The sequence below is a fragment of the Buteo buteo genome, chromosome 5, assembly GCF_964188355.1.
Source record: "Buteo buteo chromosome 5, bButBut1.hap1.1, whole genome shotgun sequence".
NCBI lineage: Eukaryota > Metazoa > Chordata > Aves > Accipitriformes > Accipitridae > Buteo > Buteo buteo.
The window spans coordinates 43,142,280-43,161,840 of record NC_134175.1 but is presented as its reverse complement, the minus strand read 5'-3'; the positions used below and the strand labels follow the sequence as shown (position 1 = coordinate 43,161,840).

General features: G+C 45.8%; 1 protein-coding gene across 1 annotated transcript in view; it reads left to right on the top strand.

The window, feature by feature from the left end:
- SLC12A8 (solute carrier family 12 member 8) overlaps positions 1 to 17,851 on the top strand; it is a 58,315-nt gene extending 40,464 nt beyond the window's left edge. The window contains exons 7-14 of the mRNA XM_075028827.1: positions 771 to 858; positions 2,357 to 2,444; positions 5,614 to 5,760; positions 8,194 to 8,866; positions 9,733 to 9,830; positions 12,094 to 12,211; positions 14,452 to 14,512; positions 16,427 to 17,851. Of these exons, the coding sequence (XP_074884928.1) occupies positions 771 to 858; positions 2,357 to 2,444; positions 5,614 to 5,760; positions 8,194 to 8,866; positions 9,733 to 9,830; positions 12,094 to 12,211; positions 14,452 to 14,512; positions 16,427 to 16,592 (1,439 nt within the window). The 3' untranslated portion in view covers positions 16,593 to 17,851. The remainder of the gene's footprint in view (positions 1 to 770; positions 859 to 2,356; positions 2,445 to 5,613; positions 5,761 to 8,193; positions 8,867 to 9,732; positions 9,831 to 12,093; positions 12,212 to 14,451; positions 14,513 to 16,426) is intronic.
- The last annotated feature ends 1,710 nt before the right edge of the window (positions 17,852 to 19,561 follow it).

The following is a 19,561-nucleotide window of genomic DNA, read 5'->3' as shown; positions in this document are numbered from 1 at the left end:
TCTTTAGATGGTAATTTTTTAGGCAAAGGAGTGTCCCTGATTGTACAATACCCTGTACTCTGGCCTAAAATAACAGTTCAGTACTTTATTCTTAGTCCTACCACATGTTTTCTACGTGATGCTGGGACAATCACTTGCCCTCTCGGTGCTTCTATTTCCCTATCTGCAAAGTAGAGATAATGCCTACTTCCAAAGCAGATCCCCTGGCTGGAAGGTGCCACCTACGTGCTGAGCACTGTTTTTCCCTCTGCTAAATGCGCATGTGATCATCATTAAACACAGACGGGACAGGCCGTTTTGTAATGGCAGTTGTCCCCCATGAATGCAGGGACTTGTAATGGATCTGGTGTGTGGGGGTAGTACCACCTGCTGAATGCGCTGCCGTGATGAACAGTAGCATTTTTCTTTTCAACAATTGGACAGCACTGTCTTCTGCAAGGTTTGCATTAAGATAAGATGGGTTTTGTTCAGATTTCTGCTTTTTTGTTGTTTTTTTTTTCCTTCTCCCCCAGCATTGTTCAGGCTGGACAAAGGGTTCTTTGTAGATATGTTAGTGGTGGCTTGCTTCTATTAAAGACAGGAACAGTTTCTTAACCAAGCAATCGATGGGAGCCAGTATTCGTGTGTGTGGAAGTGCAATGAAGTGATACAGTTACTGTTCTGAAGCAATCAATGAACTGATGATTAAATTATATTACATATTATAATATGTATTATATATGCTATAACGTAAATTAACTCTAAATTGCATTTATGTCTACAAAATACAGGTGTGATGGCTGGGTTCAATATGAGCGGAGATCTCCAGAAGCCTGCTACCAACATCCCCCTGGGGTCTCTGGCCGCTATTGGCACCTCGTAAGTCATAGATTGGGGAAAATTTACTCTTTGGAGACTGCCTTGGATGTGACCAATCCATTTCATATTCCCATCAACCTTTTATTACTCAGCCATCTGGAAAATTAAAGTCTGGCTCACATTCAAATTATCCTTCATTACCACCACCTACTCTGGGTGGGTTAGAGAAGAGGTTCATCAATGCAGATGTAATCAGTCCTTCTTCCGCCGGATGGGATGTGTGGTGGTGCTAGAGCGGTTGTGCTGCTGCAGCCTGGCTGTCCCAGAGGGGGATGCAAAGTTCTCAAAGGCTTGGGGCGCGTGATTTTGTCACTTATTGCTGTTGATTTCAACGTGCTTTCTTTTTCTATATAAATAGAAAACATAAAAAATACAAAATATAAAAAATATATAATTTTTGTTATTGGGAAAATGGGGCCAAGACAGGTGAGGTGACCTACTGCTGCAAGACCAGGGGAATGCAGGAGCCCTGCATCCCTGAGCAGTGCTCTCCCCTGGGAAATGCTGCTTTCCAGGAGTAAAATACTGTTACATGTTAAAAAAGACCTCCGTAGGTTTTCCTGCCTGCTTTCATTACCACATAAATTGCTTTTGAAATTATTAATTTTAATTGCATACCAAGGTTCAGACAGAAAGCAAGGATCTTCAGAATTTAGAGGGATTCCTGCTGAAATGGGTGCCTGTTTTAAGTGCGGTGATTCCACAGGACACAGAAGTATCGCTGATGGATGGACTGTGGTCACTCATATCTCTGCTGTCTGGGCTTTTCAGGCAGACTAGCTTATGCCTCCACCTGAGTACTGGAAAGGCCAAAGACACCAGAGGAGGATCATGACTGAGGTTGTAGAGCAGGCTGGCTGTGGTGTTTTATGTTACTGCCAAATGAGGAGACCCGTGTACCTGCAGAACCACAGAATCGTAGAATAGTTTGGGTTTGAAGGGACCTTTAAACGTCATCTAGTCCAACCCCCCTGCAATAAGCAGGGACATCTTCAGCTAGATCAGGTTGCTCAGAGCCCCGTCCAACCCGACCTTGAGTGTTTCCAGGGATGGGGCGTCTACCACCTCTCTGGGCAACCTGTTCCAGTGTTTCACCACCCTCATTGTAAAAAGTTTCTTCCTTATACCTAGTCTGAATCTACCCTCTTTTTGTTTAAAACCATTACCCCTTGTCCTGTCACTACAGGCCATACTAAAAAGTCTGTCTCCAGGACTGGGTTATTCCCCCCATGCACACGTCAAGAGTGCAGGTAGTTTCCCCTCAGGGGTACCGTACCGTCATGCTGCAGCTCTCCCTGGTACATTGTAGTGGGTAAGTAACGTGGACTGGTGTTAAATTTAGTCCTGAGGCTAAATCGTGCAGGAACAGCCCATGCAGAGTGATTGAAGACCCAGCTTGTACTGGGTACTTGACCATCTCCTGGCTCTGCTAATAGGGAGAATTGTCAATGGTCTTGTCTTGCTGGAAAAAAAAATAGTTTATTTTTATTGTTTGCAGGTGGTTTCTTTACATGGTCTTTGTTTTTTTGCTGGGAGCCATTTGTACCCGTCAGTCACTCCGCTATGACTTCATGATAGCAGAGAAGGTAACTTGTTTGAATAACCCAGCGTGGTTTTATATAACGGTGCTTTCAGGTTGTCATCTGCTTTACTGAATGCTTGAACTTTTCCAAAAGCCTAAGGAATTTGGGTACCCATCCCTCATTGAAATTCAGGGGGATTTCCCCATTGCAAATCCCAGCATACAATTGGTTTGAATAGCTTTGCATTCACCAGCATATCCAGTAATGCTGAATCTTGGCATAATCACCCAGCAATAGCTTTAAGAGCTAAAATATGCTAATGTGGTCTAATGATAAATGCTGTATTTTGTTCAATGTATCCATTCTCGTTGGTGAAAGCTTAGACCAAATTGAAATCTCTAAAGAACCCCACTGCTTATCTTTACTAAGTCAAGCGAAGCTTACATTTCCATATCTAGCAGGCTGTAATTGCAGGGCGAGCAATAGGATTATTAAACTCGAGACATTCCACATGGGTGTATATACACGAGGGAGGTTTGTAGTGTTACAGGCAATGAACCTTATCACTGCAGGCCTTTAAAAAGAGAGCAAAAGATTTTGGTGCGTGCCATTGTCTTACTTTAAATTGGATATGGAAGGGCTAGTTTTCTGTTATTCAGCATTATGCAGAATCATGGGTTCGCCATATTTGACACTATTTCTTGTGATTAATTTATAATTTAGATGTTTGCCATTTATTTGCTTTGTAACATTGTTTTAATCTAAAATATCAACTTGAAACCCTGGCTTTGTTTTCCTTCTAAGTAATTGTAGCTCTAGATCTCCTCCAACCCTCAAAATAAACTCCAAATTATTGGTGGGGCTCCTGCCACTTCCTGCTAAGGTAAAAAATCATCTTTGTTTCAGGATGAAAAGAATGAGCCTACCTTCTTTAAGGCAATGTCTTTGTGTGTCAGTGACATAGTGGGCGAAAAGTACATTAACTAAAAGAATCAGCTTTAACTGAATCAGCTGAAGAGAAAGAGATCATTAAAGTTGTTGTTTTAACTTCAGAACCCTTGGGGGACGAGGAGGGGAATGAAAAATCTCCCAGTAAAGAATATGAAGATATTTAATAATGTTAAATATAAACAAATGAACAAACAAAACCCCCAAAAAGCAAATTGAGTTTTCTTTTCCCTACTATGGAACAAAAGAATGGTGCAATCCCAATATTCATGTTGCTTCTTTGAGTTATTACAAGCTGCTTTAGATTTTAATGACTTTGTTTGGAGAGATGGAGGGGGGAGAGATCATTACACATCCAAACTCTCCTTTTCTGTCACTCACAGGTGACTGACTGCTTGGCTGCTTTTCTCCCTTGCAATACTTGTTTGGCTTTTTAAACGTAAAAATGAGGTGCAGTAATTTTACTTCTAATGAGCTCAAAGTGCCAATTTCTTAGACAGTATTCACACTCGCTGTGCTCAAAACCCCCAGCAAACCCTTTCATCAGCCTCATTGAAAAGGACTCTTCCCCTCTAACCCTGAGTTGAATGTCAAGTAGTACATTTAAATGCAAGGATTTTTGGCAGCTAAAATAATATACGATGTCTGGCACAACTGATTGTTTCTTCCAAGTATTTCTCAGAGCAGGGCAGGATTAGAGGAGAGAGAAGGGAAGGTTCCCCATCGAGTGTCTGTCCATTGGTCTAATGGAAGTGAATATCTGCTCGTCTTTCTGTCAAGTTTCTTCTGTCCCACAAGATAAAATTTACAAGGCCAAGTGGATTTTCATGGGGAGAAGAAACGTTTTGGTAGGAGGTTTGTGCGGTTCTGGACCATGACATTAATTTTACATGCCTTCCCCAAACAGCAAGCATTTTATGGCTTTTTACCCAATCTCTTTTCTGCTGCATGTGGATTTCATAGATGAGGAAAAGGCAGATGTAACTTGAATCATCTTTAGCCACGTAAATTTTTGTAATTCCTTCTAATAAAGCATGCGCCACCTGACTTGAACAGGGGCAGAAGCTGGGAGGACCCGTGTTCTTTTAGACCTCGTTTTCCACAGGAGGAGGGGTGAGAGCGAAGGACGCGGGGGACCTGCATTCAGTGCCGTCCCTGCCACGGATGTCTGTGGGCACCTCAGCACCTCGCTTCAGTGCAGCATGGGCAGGACAGATCTGGACCAAAATTTGGGGGTTTTCTCCCTGCCTGGCCTTTGTGCTGGTGCCACCCCCCGTGCCTTGCCTTTCTCTGTGGCTGGCTGCTGGCTCTCAGACTCGTGTGGTCTTGCAGGACTCGGGGATGGCTCCGGTGACCCCAGACCTTAGTCTCTTTGGCTGTGTCTGCCCGTGTCCTTCCACCGTGGCACCAGGAGCACTCCCATTTCAAAGCTTTCTTGCACAGCATTCATATTGTGGGGTTTTGTGTATTTGGGTGGGTTTTTTTCAGATATGCTGCCTGTGCTTGCAGCTCTTGAGAGTGGGGACATGCACGGGGGGCCCCAGTCCTCGCTTCTGTGTGATAGACCATGAGCTGCCCTCCTTCCCCTCCACGCCTGCAGGAGATGCTCCCCCTTTGAAAGGGTGCTCGCTAGAAACCGCTAATAAACCCAGCCTTGTTAGCACTGTGGCTTTAAAGATTTTTTTTTTAAGTTTCATGTTGGCCAAAGGAAATTCTTCTCTCACTGAAGTCAGGAAAATAAGGTTATTGTATTATATCCTTTGGAGCGTATTTTTTGAGATGCCATTTGTTTAAGTGGCAATTTTGATTTGGTTTTACTGTGGATTTTCTTTCAGGATTGGTTTTCCCCTCTGGGACGCAGGGGTTTGTCTTCCTGTTTTGGATGGTTGGAAGCCTGGGCAGCTTTTCCTGTATGATGTGCTCTGTATATAAGTGATCTCTCCTGAAATAAACTCACTTCCAGTTACTTAAGGGGAATCTAATAGCTCCTGCTTTGCCGCAATTGCTCCAAGTGACAAAGAATTTCTTGGATATGAGCTTGTCAAATGGCTCTGTCGGTACAGGATGTTCAGTATTAAATTACTTTTATGGGATAATTTTCCTGTATTAATTGCTTGCACTTTATACCACAGACCAGTTAAATTGCTGCTTTCCCAGGGCTCGCTCTGTTCATTTAGCAATGTTACAAAATGTATGTGATCTCTTTAAATACATGTATTTAAGACTGCTTGGGGGTCATTAAAGAACAATATCATCAACTTTGTGTTCTCTCCGCTTCCTCCAGGTATCCTTGGTGGGTTTCTTGTTTTTGCTAGGGCTGTACATCTCGTCCCTGGCCTCCTGCATGGGAGGGCTGTACGGAGCACCCAGGATCCTGCAGTGCATCGCCCAGGAGAACGTGATCCCCATGCTCGCCTTCCTTGGACGTGGGGTTAGTCATCCTTTCTCTGAAATTGCTGTCAGACCTTCACCTGAAGGAAAACCGGTGATATAAGAAGCCAGGATTTCGATGCATCTGTGGTGTGAGATGGAGGATGTATGAAATGCAAGGAGGGGAAGGCTCGGGATCTGGTGCCCTATGCATAGGCAGAAAAGCCAGGAGATGGGTGGTTTTATTAAAAAACCAAGAGCCCAGCTGCCTGTGGTCCTTTCCCTGCCTGTCCCCTGTGCTGCACAGCCTCTGCCTTGAGCCCTCCCACGGGGCTCAGCACTGCGCAGGAGGAGCCCTGCTTCCCCTACATCTCGCTCACTGCTGCTAAGCTCTAGATATGCTTTGAAACAAAGCCTTGCTTTGAATATGACAAGAGGCTTTTTCCTTGTCCATACAAATAATCCTCATTCACATGAGTCGTTCTGCTGAGTCAAAGTACCAGTCACTAATGACTCTGTAGTCTTGGGCTATACACTCAAAGCAAACTATTTTTTATGGTTTTCCCTTCTTTTAAACAGGGAGAAAATAATTCTCTCACTCGCAATAACTTGCAGTACCTATCTGTCTGTACTAAGTAGCTGGAAAAACCTTACAATGTTTTGCTCCTTCAGAGCAGCTAGTAAATTCAGAAAAATATTTTACAATATTGGTATTTATGAATGTTTTAAAAGATTTAAATGTTTTATAAGTATAAGCATTTTCTATCCTGTTTTCTGTTTCTCAAAGTAATTTTCTAAAATTAAAGTCATAATAGTAGCAATAATAATAAGAAATAGTAATAATTATAGGGGAAGCAGGAGCAATAACAACAGCAAAAACTTCCAGCTCCTGAAGGCAGTTGTCTGGTGATCCCGGAACAGGCTGTTCTCCACTTGGCAACCCTTGTGAAATTCTCAGTGATTTAGCAAAGTTGACTGCAAAGTTGATTCCCTCTCTTCTCTCATAGTTTTCTGTCTTTTTGTCAAATTTTCTGCTCTGAACTCTGTCCAGGCAGAGTGCCATGATGGGAAGGGCTCAAAAAGAGGTGAGAAATCAAAGGCAGATCACTTTTCCACCTTCCTCTCTCTGCCACCTTGAAAACTGTCTAGATTTGGTTTATGAAGAGTTAATAAATTTAGTTTGCCCTTACCAATCTGTTCCACATCAGTACTTCTTTTGCAAGGTTGAAGAAAGTGGTGTAGTCACCATAAGCCCAGCTGATGGGAAACACGATTGTTTTCTGTAGAGTTAAACGGAATCCAGAGGTATCCTGAGATCATCCCAACTGTTCCCATCTCAGTACATCTTTCTGATACCGAAGATACTTTCTGAGAACCATCTTCCTTTGTCCCCAAGACGTATTTCTATGTCATTGTGAAAAGGCGTAAGGTCCAGAACTGGCCCCCTTTTCTATTAATAAATAAGAGTGGAGGAAATAGAAATAGTTTCCATTTGAGCTGTGCGTTTATTAAAGAAGCACATGCAATAAGTGAAAACCTAAGATATTTTGTAAGATATCTTGTAAGACATTTTCCAGCGAGGTCTTCACGCAGCCTGCATAGGCTTCTTGGGTACCAAAATGGTAAGACAGCGCCTGATCCAAGGAAGGGCATGTTAGACCTGGGATTAAAGTTCATGAGCTAATGGTTCAAGTCTTTCCACCCCTGACGCCCTTTGCTTTGTCTCTCTTTTTCTCCTCCTCTCCCTGCCTTCACTCCACCCCAAAGGAGAAGAGCAGGCGGTGTTTCTCCTGGCCGCCTGCCTTCCTGACACATGCCCGGCATCGCTGGGGGCTGACTCCCACCCTCCAGCACCCTCGGCTGCCTATCCTCTCTGCTGCTTTCCTCCTGCCGCAGCTTGGGTGGATGAAAGGAGGGAAACCCCAAGTGCAGAGGCTCAGCAGACCATGGATTTAGCTCAGCCTTGTGTCAGGGCAAGGCCAGAAGCTGCTGATGTGAAGGTGGCACTGCTCCATGCGGGCAGAGCTTCCTTCACTGCGTCTGGCAGCCGAAGCCTTTCCAACAGCGGCGTGCGGGAGCCTTTTGGGTAGGCAGTGATGCAGAATGCTGTAGAGAAATTAGAGATGAACAGTTAACTCTAATTAACATGTTTTATTGCCAGACTTCCCGTAAGCCCCACAAATCTCTCTGAAGGTTTATTGCTGCTTTAATGACCATGGAGATAGAGAGTGAGAGTGGATGAATTTTCCGAAGACAAAGCTTGAGTGAGGCTCAGAGGTGAGGTGGGAGCTCAGCAACTTTTGGCTTCCAGCCTGTTCTTTAATTTATTAAGCCAGTGAGCCTCTGCTTGCACATGGATGCGTGTATTTCAGGACTAAGGGGGTACTGCAGACAGCCCAGGTAACCACCCGTGACAGCTGAGCAAGTGGGGAATCCTCACGGTGAGGCTCATGGTTATTAATTTAAATGTAAGTTTGATTTATTTATGAACTAGAAAGGACCCAACAAGACTCCAGTGGCTGCGATTTGCTTAACAAGTCTCATCACCATGGCGTTCGTCTTCATTGGGCAAGTGAACGTTCTTGCTCCCATAGTCACCATCAACTTCATGTTGACATATATTGCTGTAGACTATTCCTATTTCTCGGTCTCCTTGAGCTACAACGTTCAGCAGAAACCTGGCGAGACCCAGATGGAAAACACTAGGCCTGCTCGCTCTTCCCAGCCTTTAATTTTCAACAAGCCCTCCAGCCGTGCAGCAGATGGAGTAATTCAAAGCAGATCAAATGGCACCTTGCTGGAATTCACAAAAGACATGGACCAGCTTTTTAAACCATTTCGTAGTGAGCAAGGTACTTGCAAAAAAGGAGCCGAGAATTTAACCCAGAAGGTCAAACAAAAGAAGGCAAAGAAGCCAGCCAAGCAGACGTTACAAGACAGCTTTCTCCTGGATCTCCATCACGATGCTCCCCTGGCTCAGTACAGCTGGGATGAGACCGCGGAGCCCCACAGCGAGAGCCGGCAGGACCTGGCTGAGCCGGGCTGTCGACGTGATGTGGGTCCGTGCTCGTCACCCGCTGTGGATGCCCAGCAGACACCCGGGCTGCTGGAGCAGGGGGGGCAGCTCTGCAGCGAGGTGCCGGCGCTCCCCGGCCGGAGGGGAGAAGGTAAGGGCTGTAGGAGATGGACATCTCCATGCTCACGGGGGAATGGTTTATAACCTCGGTCCTCCCGGTGCTTTCCTGAAGGCAGGCATGAAACTAGCTTTATATGGGGCTGTCATTCAGTGATTCATAGCAATAATATCAGGTGAGGGTAGAGTTCATCGCAGTGTATCACAGGAGAAGTTCCAATGCAATTTCCTATGGAAGATTAATCACAGGAAAACAGGCAGGACTATATTTAGTGTAGGGTTGTTTATGGGGTACTCGTTATTCTACACATGTACTCTTAGTGCTGTACATTAAAAAGGTTTTGAGTATATCTTGGCATTTACTTCATCCTGGTGCAGGGTAGGAGGGATGGAGCCATGCAAGTCTAAAACACAGGCTGTCAAAATGCAGTGGTCCCCATGCCGCAGGTGGAGTCCGTAATGCAACATCCACAGCTAAGAGTCTGAATTTGTTTTGTTGGTGATGTGGGTATTTGATACCATGTGTTTGCTCGGAGTTTGTCGTCTCAGTGCTGTAGTGTGTTATCAGCGTTAGTCAGTTAAGTTTCGTAAACCCTTCCAATGGAGAAAAGCTTTATTTCTCTTCTTTTGCAAATAGGGAAACTGAGGCAGAGATAGCCAGATGTGGCCTTCAAATGGACTCAGCACCAGAGTTGGCAACTTGTTTTTTTTCCTTGCACTTCTTTTTTGTTTTCATTTTAGAGGTTTTGGTTTAACTCTGCCATGCCCCGCTGTTAGCTAGAATTTCTGCTTTGTTTTTCTGGAATGTGGTAATGTAGAGTAGGAGAAAAAAAATCCACTTTAACTCCTTTCTAATGTCTCTTCTTTTTTTTTTTTCCTTTCTTCCCCCTCCCCCTGTAGATTCATCTGTAAAGCAACAAAATCCAGAGCTGGGAATTCAGCAAATACCAGAATCCTTCTACTCCAAATTCTGCAACCACTGGGTTTCCTTTGCTGGTGTAAGTAATTTTCTTTTATTTTGAGCACTGGTTTGTGATCGTAGAAAACAGAAGGAAATTCCTCACTTGCTGCAGTGTAGATACACTCCAGTACTTTAAAATGGCTTTTGTTTCTAGTATTCCAGGTCACCTGAATTAAGTACTCAAGGTACCATGCATCCAGCCGTTCAAATTCAGAGAAAGCCAGATGACATATTAATTAAAACAACAACAGCAAAAACCCAAACCCCAACCCAATCCAAAATGATACAAATTCAAAGTCTGGCATCTTAGGACTTTAGAGATGCATGGCTGGCTGGGAAAAAATCAGTGTCCCTCTTCTCACTATCTGCTAGCCTGCTTTTTCTTGCCAGGGGATGGAGTGAGACATCAGCTTCAAAGCTGTGTTGCTTTTATTTATGAGCCAGTTTCTGCAAGCTCGGGGTGGGGTTTCAGTAGTGCTGACCTCCTGATACCAGCAGCCCGGCTGTGAAATTCCATCTTTTGAGGGAGGAAAGTGGAGCATTCCTCCAGCACGTTACTTTAAAGAATAAATAACTTTCAAATAGCTTCTGTCTCAAGCCACTGAGGAGTTTAAGATGCTTAAATTCATCTTGTGAAGATGGATTTTTGGGCAGATGACAGGGAGAGGGTCAGATATGCATAATAGATGACCCATATGGCTTTGCTGCATGGATGGGAATTTCATAGATGCGTGTAAAATGTAACAAACCCGCTCGAACAACACAGTGAACCCTTTTAGTTTAATCCTCAGATGGAGTTTGACACCTACTTTTCAAATTCACTGCTGCTGCCAGCAGCCAGCTCCTGGCGAGGGCTCCCGCCGGCCTGCAGCACCAGGGGTGGGATGGATGTGGAGGCTCCTCTGGCGATGACATCTTCAGGAGGTTGCGCACTGATGCTGTCTCTGGGCTCGGTAACTAACGTGGCTCCCAAGCGCGTGTCATCGCGGAGCGGTCAGCGCTCTGCCTTCGCAAGGGAGTTTGCTTGCGGAGATGACTGACGTGTTCGTTAAAGCAGATTTGGTTTCCTGTCAATAATCAGACTTGGGAGGAGGTTGCAGCAGAGCTGGGAAGGGATCAGCGATGCAAAATAAAATCACAGAAGCAAAAATCAGACGCATTTATTCATCCTGGCTCCTTTCCCCTCTGCCTTCTCTCTGAGCTTCACCGACTGTGTCAGTCTGGACTCATTTAGCTCTTTCTTTGCATGCTGCCCCTTGCTGTTCCTAACCTCACCCGTGAAGATGCTACCCCTGGCCCTGTTCATACGCCACATGAGCCAAATCTGCCTCCTGAACTGGTGAGCCTCGGGATACTCCTCTTGGAGTAGCCCAAGCAGAGACCCGAGGCCCACGCTGCCTCTAGGGCTCAGGGTAGCTCACCGAAAGCTGCCTCCATGCTGCTGAAGATGACACTGTAGACCTCTGCTGTCCCGCCTTTTAACAGTGAGACCAAACGAAGCTCCCTCTAACACGGGAACCTCATTACCAAGAAACCGCAGCCATGCCAGACCCAAATCTCTTCAGATAACGGTGGGTGGAAATGGTCTATGTGTGGCCAACAGCCGTGCACCGTGGAGTGTTTTGCAGGCAGGAGATGACATGGTTCCCCAGGGGTCCTGCTGCACCGCTGGCCTCAGCCAAAGATGCCCAGGAGCATCCATCCACCCACGTGGTTGCAGCTGGCATCGTTCCTTCCAGGGGCAGGACCTGGGCTGTGCAGCAGGTCTTGTCCAAGGAGAGCCTCTGTTGTGTCCCTGTCCCTGGACATCATTAGGAGGGAGACTCCTGAAAGGAAACACTCACCAGGATAATTCCGAGTGGCTGCATCCTGGGTCCTGACTGTGCATGTCTCTTACACAGTGCTCCCAAGAAGACCCTGAGAAAGACAAAGCACGGAGATGCCATCAAAGCACTGTTTTTGCATGCATTTCTGGCAAAAAAAAAAAAAAAAAAAGAGCATTTACTCATGCTTTTGTAACAACTTGAAAGCCCCAGCACTGCCTCTGTTATTAAAGAGTTTCCATTAGAGTTGCAATACGTGCTCATCTTGCCAGGTTGAGGAACAAACTGCTGACCCGGTGTCGGGCTGTGTCTGCAGGTGAGCACTCCTCCCCAGGCACTGCGCTGCCAGCTCTCCCGCAGGGCCAGAGCAGGAGGTCAACGAACCTGCTGGGCTTTGCTGAAAAAGAACTGTCACATTGTCATCTTCGTATTATCTTACAGACTCTGGGGTAACCCCAAACCATGTCTTTCCAACAGGCGATCGTGTCCCTCGTCATAATGTTTGTCATTCAGTGGATCTACACTCTTGTCAGCCTGGGTGCAGCCGTTATTCTGTATTTCTACATCAGCCAAGTGAGCCCAGGACTCCCTCTTGGTGAGTATTTTTTTTTTTTCTGTATTATTAAATCTGCTTAAAAATTCATTAAGCTTTAATTTATCTTAATTAGGAATTGAGACTCTTGTGTTTAATATGCAGGTGACACCATGAATGATGAGGTTTTGTTTCATTGCTAGTTTTAATACATTTTCTCTCTGACTCTTTAATTTTATTTTGGATTCTAACTGTAACTAGCATTGGTTTGATAGTTTGAACATTGTGCTTATTGCTTTACTACATTGTACTTCAAATGGCAAAACCAGATACTAATACTAAGACTTAACAGGGGTGGCAGATTGTAAATGTATCACAGCAATGAGAAAAATCTGCCATAAATAGGTTTTAATAAACTTAATTAATCAATCTAAACCCACCTGAGAAAACTTTCAGGAAAATGGGAATTATTATGAGTATCTCATTAAATCTCAGCATTTATAACTGTGGAACAAGAGAGCCTTTTGATTCCAGAACTAAACAGGTTGAATATGTTGGGAAAGTAATCTGGGAAAATACTTTTAGGCAGAGGGCATTAGAAAGGTCTGTGCATGTGATCGGCTTAAACAAGTTCAAAATTAAACAGTGAAGCACATTCAGAAAGCAGCTCATGAGAGCCTACAGCTCCTTGGCACGGCCGCAGGAGGGGTTTGCATTGGTCTGTGTCTCTGAAGGGAGAGGGTGATACGCACGCAGTGTGCACGTACTCGCGTACTTGTGCTTACATCCATACGTAGGTGCATACATCCATACGTAGGTGCACGCATGCATACCTGCACACGTGGATGTGCAATTTTTTGCCCGAGATGAGAAAAGTCAAAAGAGTCTCAGTTCATCTGTCTTTTAGGCAATGCAGAAAGAGCTACCTGGGTTTATTTAGATGAAAGATTATTAGACGCTAGGTAAGTAGGTACTAGGTTTCAGAAACCCAGACAAGGAGAAACAAAAAACTAGTTGTCACTCCATAACCATCAAAACATTGCTCAACAATTCTTCTCTTCCTACTCTTAAGTGACTTCTTTTCTATGTATCTTTATGGGATAGTAGAAAAGAGCTGATATTGGGGATAGTACTTGCTAATTTGTATCTTTTGAAATATATCTAAGTTTTAACAAAGGTTTTTACGGCCCTCATCTATTAAACTAAACACAAGCAATGTTTTCAGGCTTTGGAGTTTTCTTTGCCTTTGTATGTTCACTATATTATATCTCTGTTATCTGCTTTTGAAATATTTAGAAATTACTTTAAAAAGAATTTCTCAATCAGTGTGTAGAGGACTTGGGAAGGTGATCTGAGAAACAGCAGCATGACTAGACTTTTTTTTTTCTTGGTTTCTTTTGCACGTGCATTTGCATGCATACAGTAAAACAGTGCATGGCAAAGAAAAAGTAAGAAATGGAACACTCCGAGTTCAGCCTGATTTTTATTTGGCTGTGAGTGAACGTTATTTTGTGGTCGCATGGCCTCCGATGATCTGTGAGTTTGTTCTCCAAAGGACTGAATGATCCTGCTGTCTAGAAAGGTTGGGAGACACTGGCTTGAGAGATGCTCTGGATTATGGAGTAGATGAAGACCTTGGGAGCAGAACTGCTCTGGGATTTCATCATGTCCCTTCTCCTCTCTCTTCCTCCCCGACAGCCTAAGCCAAATCCAGCAGGCGCTGCCGGGTCTCTGTTCTCCCTGTCCCTCACCACAAACTTCTCCTGCTGCTTTTGCTGCCAGCTCCAGCACTTCTCTGCCCCTGCAGTGAGCCAGTGCAGGAAACTAACTCTACAGAGAAATCAGAAAAAAATAGTGTTGGTGTAATAAGCTAAGCCAGCTCTCCATGGGGTCAGACAAAAGGGAATGAATGGTCAGACGGCAGCCACCTTGGCTGAGGTTGGCTGAATGGCTTCTCCCACCTCCCCATCCCTGCAGTGGGAATGATCTTTGCAGTCCAGGGAGGAAAAGGTACTGGAGTGGGTGTTTGTACTTTGCTCGTGGCTTCACTGGGGTTTAACAAGCTGTTGGTCTGGGAAAGGATCGCTGTTCTCCATGGGAAATTTGGGCTCATTTCTTGACAATCGTTTAAAAGCCACAGCGTGTGGGAAGACTGCAAGAGTGTTCTCACCATCGCGAAATCTTTGGGTACTGAAGGCTAATAACAAGCATGTTGGTTTGAGATTTTATGCAAAAATTCAATGGTGTAATGCTATTATGAGAGAATTAGCAGCGTACTGACTTCTCATGCCTTTTCTCTGTAGGAGCAGCAGCAAATTTCAGTTTCTTTGGCTGGATTAAGTCGGTTTTGATCACCTCGTGCAGGTTGGTACCAGTCACTTGGCAGTGACCGACGCGCTGCTCGTTGTTCCCGTGACCCACTAATGTGCACAGAGAGGGGTGGAAGAATTGACTTGCTTATTACCTTAAGCAGTCTGTCTGGCCTTTCTAGCACGCTCAAAGTTATTCTTACTTAATGCTAAAAATAACTGTTTGCTCCCGTTAGCCTGGCATATGGCTGGCCACGTAAATGGGGGAGCAGGAGTGTCCTCTGCCTTGTGTGTGGACATGTCAAGCTGATAACCGTATCTTGGTGCCTGAAGCTTTATCTTACCCCAAAGGTCTGTGCTCAACCTTTATGGCTCAGATTGAACTGGAAAATCTGGTAGGAAATGAGAAATGGGAGACTCCATCTCTTCCACCCACCATCCAGTGAAAGTGAATTACTATGGTAGTGGTGGAACAGGCACACGTGGCAGCTGTGCTCGAGTTTCAAAGAGGAAATCTGGGGGGAAGCTGCAACAGCTACTGGGCAAATACAGTAAACAAGGTCTTCAGTGAAGGAACCGTTCAGTATTGAGTTTTCATGGGACTGCAGTAGCGTTGTCTTGGCCTTTTCCTTCCCAGAAGACCTTAAGGGTTTTGGTTGGTTGGTTATTAACTAGTTTTGTTAATCTGTTTTGATCCTATTAATTATTAATGCCATCAGGTTTGGGTTTCCCATAGCAGGTTGTGACCATCTCTGCCTCTGTGCAGTGCAATGGGATTTGAGGTTCTCAATCTGTTGGGTTGCTTTTTCATTGCGGTGGGTGAACACCGTGGTAAGGACTGCACAACACAAGCTGCCATGCGTTGTATGTGCAAATTTGGTGGCTCCTTTAAAAGAAATGAAAGTCCAGGCATTTAAACACATTGGCAGATGTCTATGCCTGTCTTCCCAGCTCCTGCCTCTGCCCACAGTCCCTATAACATGGCCACATGCCTTTTTGGTAGCAGAGGTGGCTTGGGAGAGAAGCTGGGGGTGACGGGCCTCTCTTAGGTTACCAGACCAACAGAGTCCTTAGTGCTTCGATCAGTGCAATTGATGAGCAAAGACCCTGCCGAGGAGGGCTGAGTGGGGAGCTGGTGAGTGCTCAAGGCAGAAACTGGTCCTATTTCTCTCTCCTAAAAAAGTGCGATCTCTGGGTCAGCCAGCCAGCTTGGTTGCCTTAACCTAATGCTAGGGCTCCTGCTCATGGTGGCACAAAGACAGTTTTGGCTCTGCTTGGGGGTCGGGTGGGTCATTTTGAAGCCCACCGTTGCTACACTGCGAAAAATTGCATTTTATTGAAGTCATTTACAAGTTTTTCCTAAGCTTTGTTTCCTTGAAATCCAGGCCAGGTATTTTAATGAATTGGAGGTAAAGAAGAAATCCTATTAGACTGCAAGAGAGTTGGAGGCAACCAAGGATCTTTGACACCTCTAAGGCTCTTAGGTGCTCAGTGAGGTCTGAGTTGGTGTTATAAGCTCTTACAGTTTTGATTTGCAGATGTGCATTAAGGTTTTCTTAAAATCAGCCTCTAGGCTAAAGAGATTACAGGAAAATCTCGTTTAAAAGAGTTACAAAAATAATTGTACACTAAAGCTTAGGAAACTCTAAGAAGGGTATTTTTCAGTAGAAGTGGCTCATGCTCCTTCTCCTGCACAGTGTGGAAAGTGCTTGCCATAGCCAACGTCCAAAAAGGAAACTTATTTATTAAGAAAATGCATATTTTCCAGTGTTGTCTGGGGGAAGGGAGTGTATTTTTTGTGCACCTTCTAAGAAAAACGCTTTCAGATTACCTCTATGCCTCCTAAGGGTGCCAAGAAGGATCTAGCCTCTTCTCGAAGCACCCTGTCTTGTTTGTGCAGCCAAGAGCACGGCTGCTAATGGATGGCAAATAAGGGGCGATGCGGGTGCCTCTGCTTGTCTGTTTGCAGGAGAAGGCCATCTCCCAAGGAACAGATCGTGGTGACACCGTCCTTTGCAACAGTTGGCATGGAGACCACGCAGCTCACCGAGGAGAACGCAGACTTTGCCTCACGGGACCGCTATCACCAGTCCTCGCTTATCAGCAGAGAGGAGTTTGGGAATCAATTCCAGTAAAGGACACACACAAAAAATCAAGCCATCACTTCAAAAAGCATTTAGAAATGCTGATGGCTGCCACAGTGCCTTGTGAAATACTTGAATATAGGCAAAAAGGATGTGAATAGATATTTATATATTCGAGGCTTGTTTGTTTATGCAAACTACAACATTGCTGGGTTTCAAGTCTTACCCAAAATGGGGGAAAAAATGCAAATGAAAGGGCCAGTCCAGGGAAGTAATGAGTTAGTGAGGATAATATAATCTTTTCAAAGAATTCAATTACAAGCATTATTGAGCTCTAAAGACCGTTGGCGCTATAAAAGCTTACAACACCCCATTTCAAATGTCCTCTGGGTGACTAGGGATGCTTTGTGCCTGGGAGCGGTGACCTCGGCAGCAGGAGCCAGCGCCCCGCTCCCAGCTGTGCCACAGATGGATGCGACCTTCCAGGTCAATTCACTTCTCTCGGCATGAATTTGCCTGCTTGTAATACAGTCATTTTCTACCTCAGCATTTCAATTACCAAGGTTTTAGAAAGTACTTTAAGGCATTAGACAATAGGCCAGAATCAGTGGCAAGTGCAAGAAGATTATGAAATATATTCACAACTGGAATCGCACATCTTAATGCAGTAATGCGGTATAATGACCTCTACTGTAAAACTGTGAAATGATGTCTTAGAAGCTGTTCATAGTGATTTCCCACATCCTTTCTGACGTGACACCTGACAACATAGCTGGGTCCAAACAGAGCATCTCCTGGCTGAAGGGACAGGTGATTCAGAAGTGCCTTAACAGAATATGTTTAGCCTCATTTTTGCTTATTTTGCTTAAAGCCCATCCCATAGTGAGCTCCCACAAGGAGCCATTTCTCCCACTGCCGTGATCTGGGATGCAGGAGGTTCAGCCAGGGGTGCTGCAGGATTTCCCACGCAGACCTTAGGGTTGGTGGGCAGTGGCTGTGGCGTGGGGTGAGGTCTTACATGGACACCCCCATCACCGTCGCTTCTGCTCCCCAGGGAAAAGCCCCTCTGTGGAGCACTGTCCTGCCTGCAGGCAGCAGTCCTGGCAGAGACCCGCAGAGGCACGAGGGAGGGCTCTGGGTTGAGGCAAGCCCCAGCACCGCAAATCAGTTCTGATGCTACAGGGATGGGGAAATCACTGCCTTTCCCTTCCTTTTATCTCTGATTGTTTCGGCCTTTAGACTATTTATTTCTTCTTCTGTGCAATAAAAGCTTGAGACACAAGGAACTCCTCTCCGTGCTTGCCGTGGGCACACTCGATGCCTTTGAGCACCGTTCTGCTTGCCAGTGCTTGGTGCCCTGGCATTACCAAGTTGTGGGGGACCCCTCTGTCCCAGATCGTGGTCTGGCCAGCTGCAGCTTTGGCTCTTCCAGTTTTCTTACGAAGGGAAGCAAAGGAGCTTTTCTGCTGAGAAGAAGAAAAGAGCAATCCTGGCGCACTGCAGAAAGCGTATTCATTTTTCAAGGTCGCAGGTCTTTTACCAAGTGTTTTTAACCTTAATTATCTCAATAGAGGCAAGAGGGAAGTTATGCTTGTGTGGCCAGCTCTGAGCCACCTCAAGTCAGTCATTCTGTATTGGAAATGCTCCTCCCAGGGCTCCTTCATTCCATTGACTTTTGCTTTTGGTTTCCGAAGAGTCAGAATCTGTTGTGGGGATGTGGCTCTGTGCTGAAGCTTCTCCTGGGTTCCCTGGGACCAGTGGCTCCAGAGAGCCCTCCCTGTGCTTGTAGCATCCTTGACCTTGGCAGCTACTGCTGTTGTGCAAACTTCACACACTCCACGGTGCTGATCCACCACTGGCAAGCCGCATGGTGCTGTGTTATCCCCTGTTACAGTTTGATACACAACCATAATGCCGTTACTGTAAAATCTTGTATTTCATAAAGTCCCATCGCATCAAAATATTGTGGGCTGTCTTCCCTCCCGAGATGGGGATTGCCCAGCCCTGCATTTCTCTGTTGCTTGAACAAAAGAAAACCCCAGAGCACGGCATGAAGTGATTAATGGGCAGAAATTCCTGGGTTAACTTCTTTGTTAGCTCCTAAACAATTTAGTTCCCTTCTTAAAATAAGCCAGCAGTCAGGAGGTCCAAGAAGGGAGGATGGGGAAGGTTCCTTGGCTGTGTACCTCACCGAGGAGCTGTGCTGGTTGAAGCTGGATGACTTGGTGGTGGCGAGTGTTTGCCTCCCTGGCACCGCAGTCCCTGCTCGTCCCCAACACTGGGGTGCGATGGGCCAGAAATACAAGCAGCTTCTCCCTTGGTCTAGCAGTATTGGGAAGGTGCCCCACAGCTTTGCTTTCAGCCAACTAAGTCTGCAGCAGCAGCTGTCCCCTTCCCCTGCCACCACCGTCCTGCCCCTTTAGCTCCGGCAGCGCTTTGCATCTGAACATCCTCTGGAACAATTTTGGTTGTGTTTGCCCGCTGCTGGAGGAAGGCACCGCGCTGTGCAGGGGCCTGGTGAGAGGACGTGCGGAGGGCTCTGGGGTGCAGGGATGGGTCGTGCCTTGGTATTTCTGGAAAGAGGCAGCGGCAGGGCTGGCATCAGTGCCAGATGGCAATAGCTGCTGTCGTGGCCTGGCAGAGGAGGAGATGCTCTGCAGAACGCGTCGTTCCGGGGGTTTCTGGTCTTTGGGCTTCACATACTGCTGCTGGAGAAGCTCTGCCACCTTCTCCACTGGCACCACCACCAGCACAGCGGGAACCAGCTCCCTCCGCCAGCCGGTAAGTGTGGGCACTCGGTCCTTTCCTCCTCTTGTAGCTGCAAGGGAGGAGTGCATCACACGGGGCTGGTTTCCTTGCTGCTGTTACAGGTTATGAGGAGAGCAACTTCCCTGTTAAATGCTTGAAAAGGGATGTGCTGATCTTTCCCGGAGTGTTAGCTTTGATGTAGTTAACGGTAAGAGTGGAGGAAAGCCTTGTTTTAGTGCTGATAACCCCACAGGCTCGGTAGCATTGGAGAC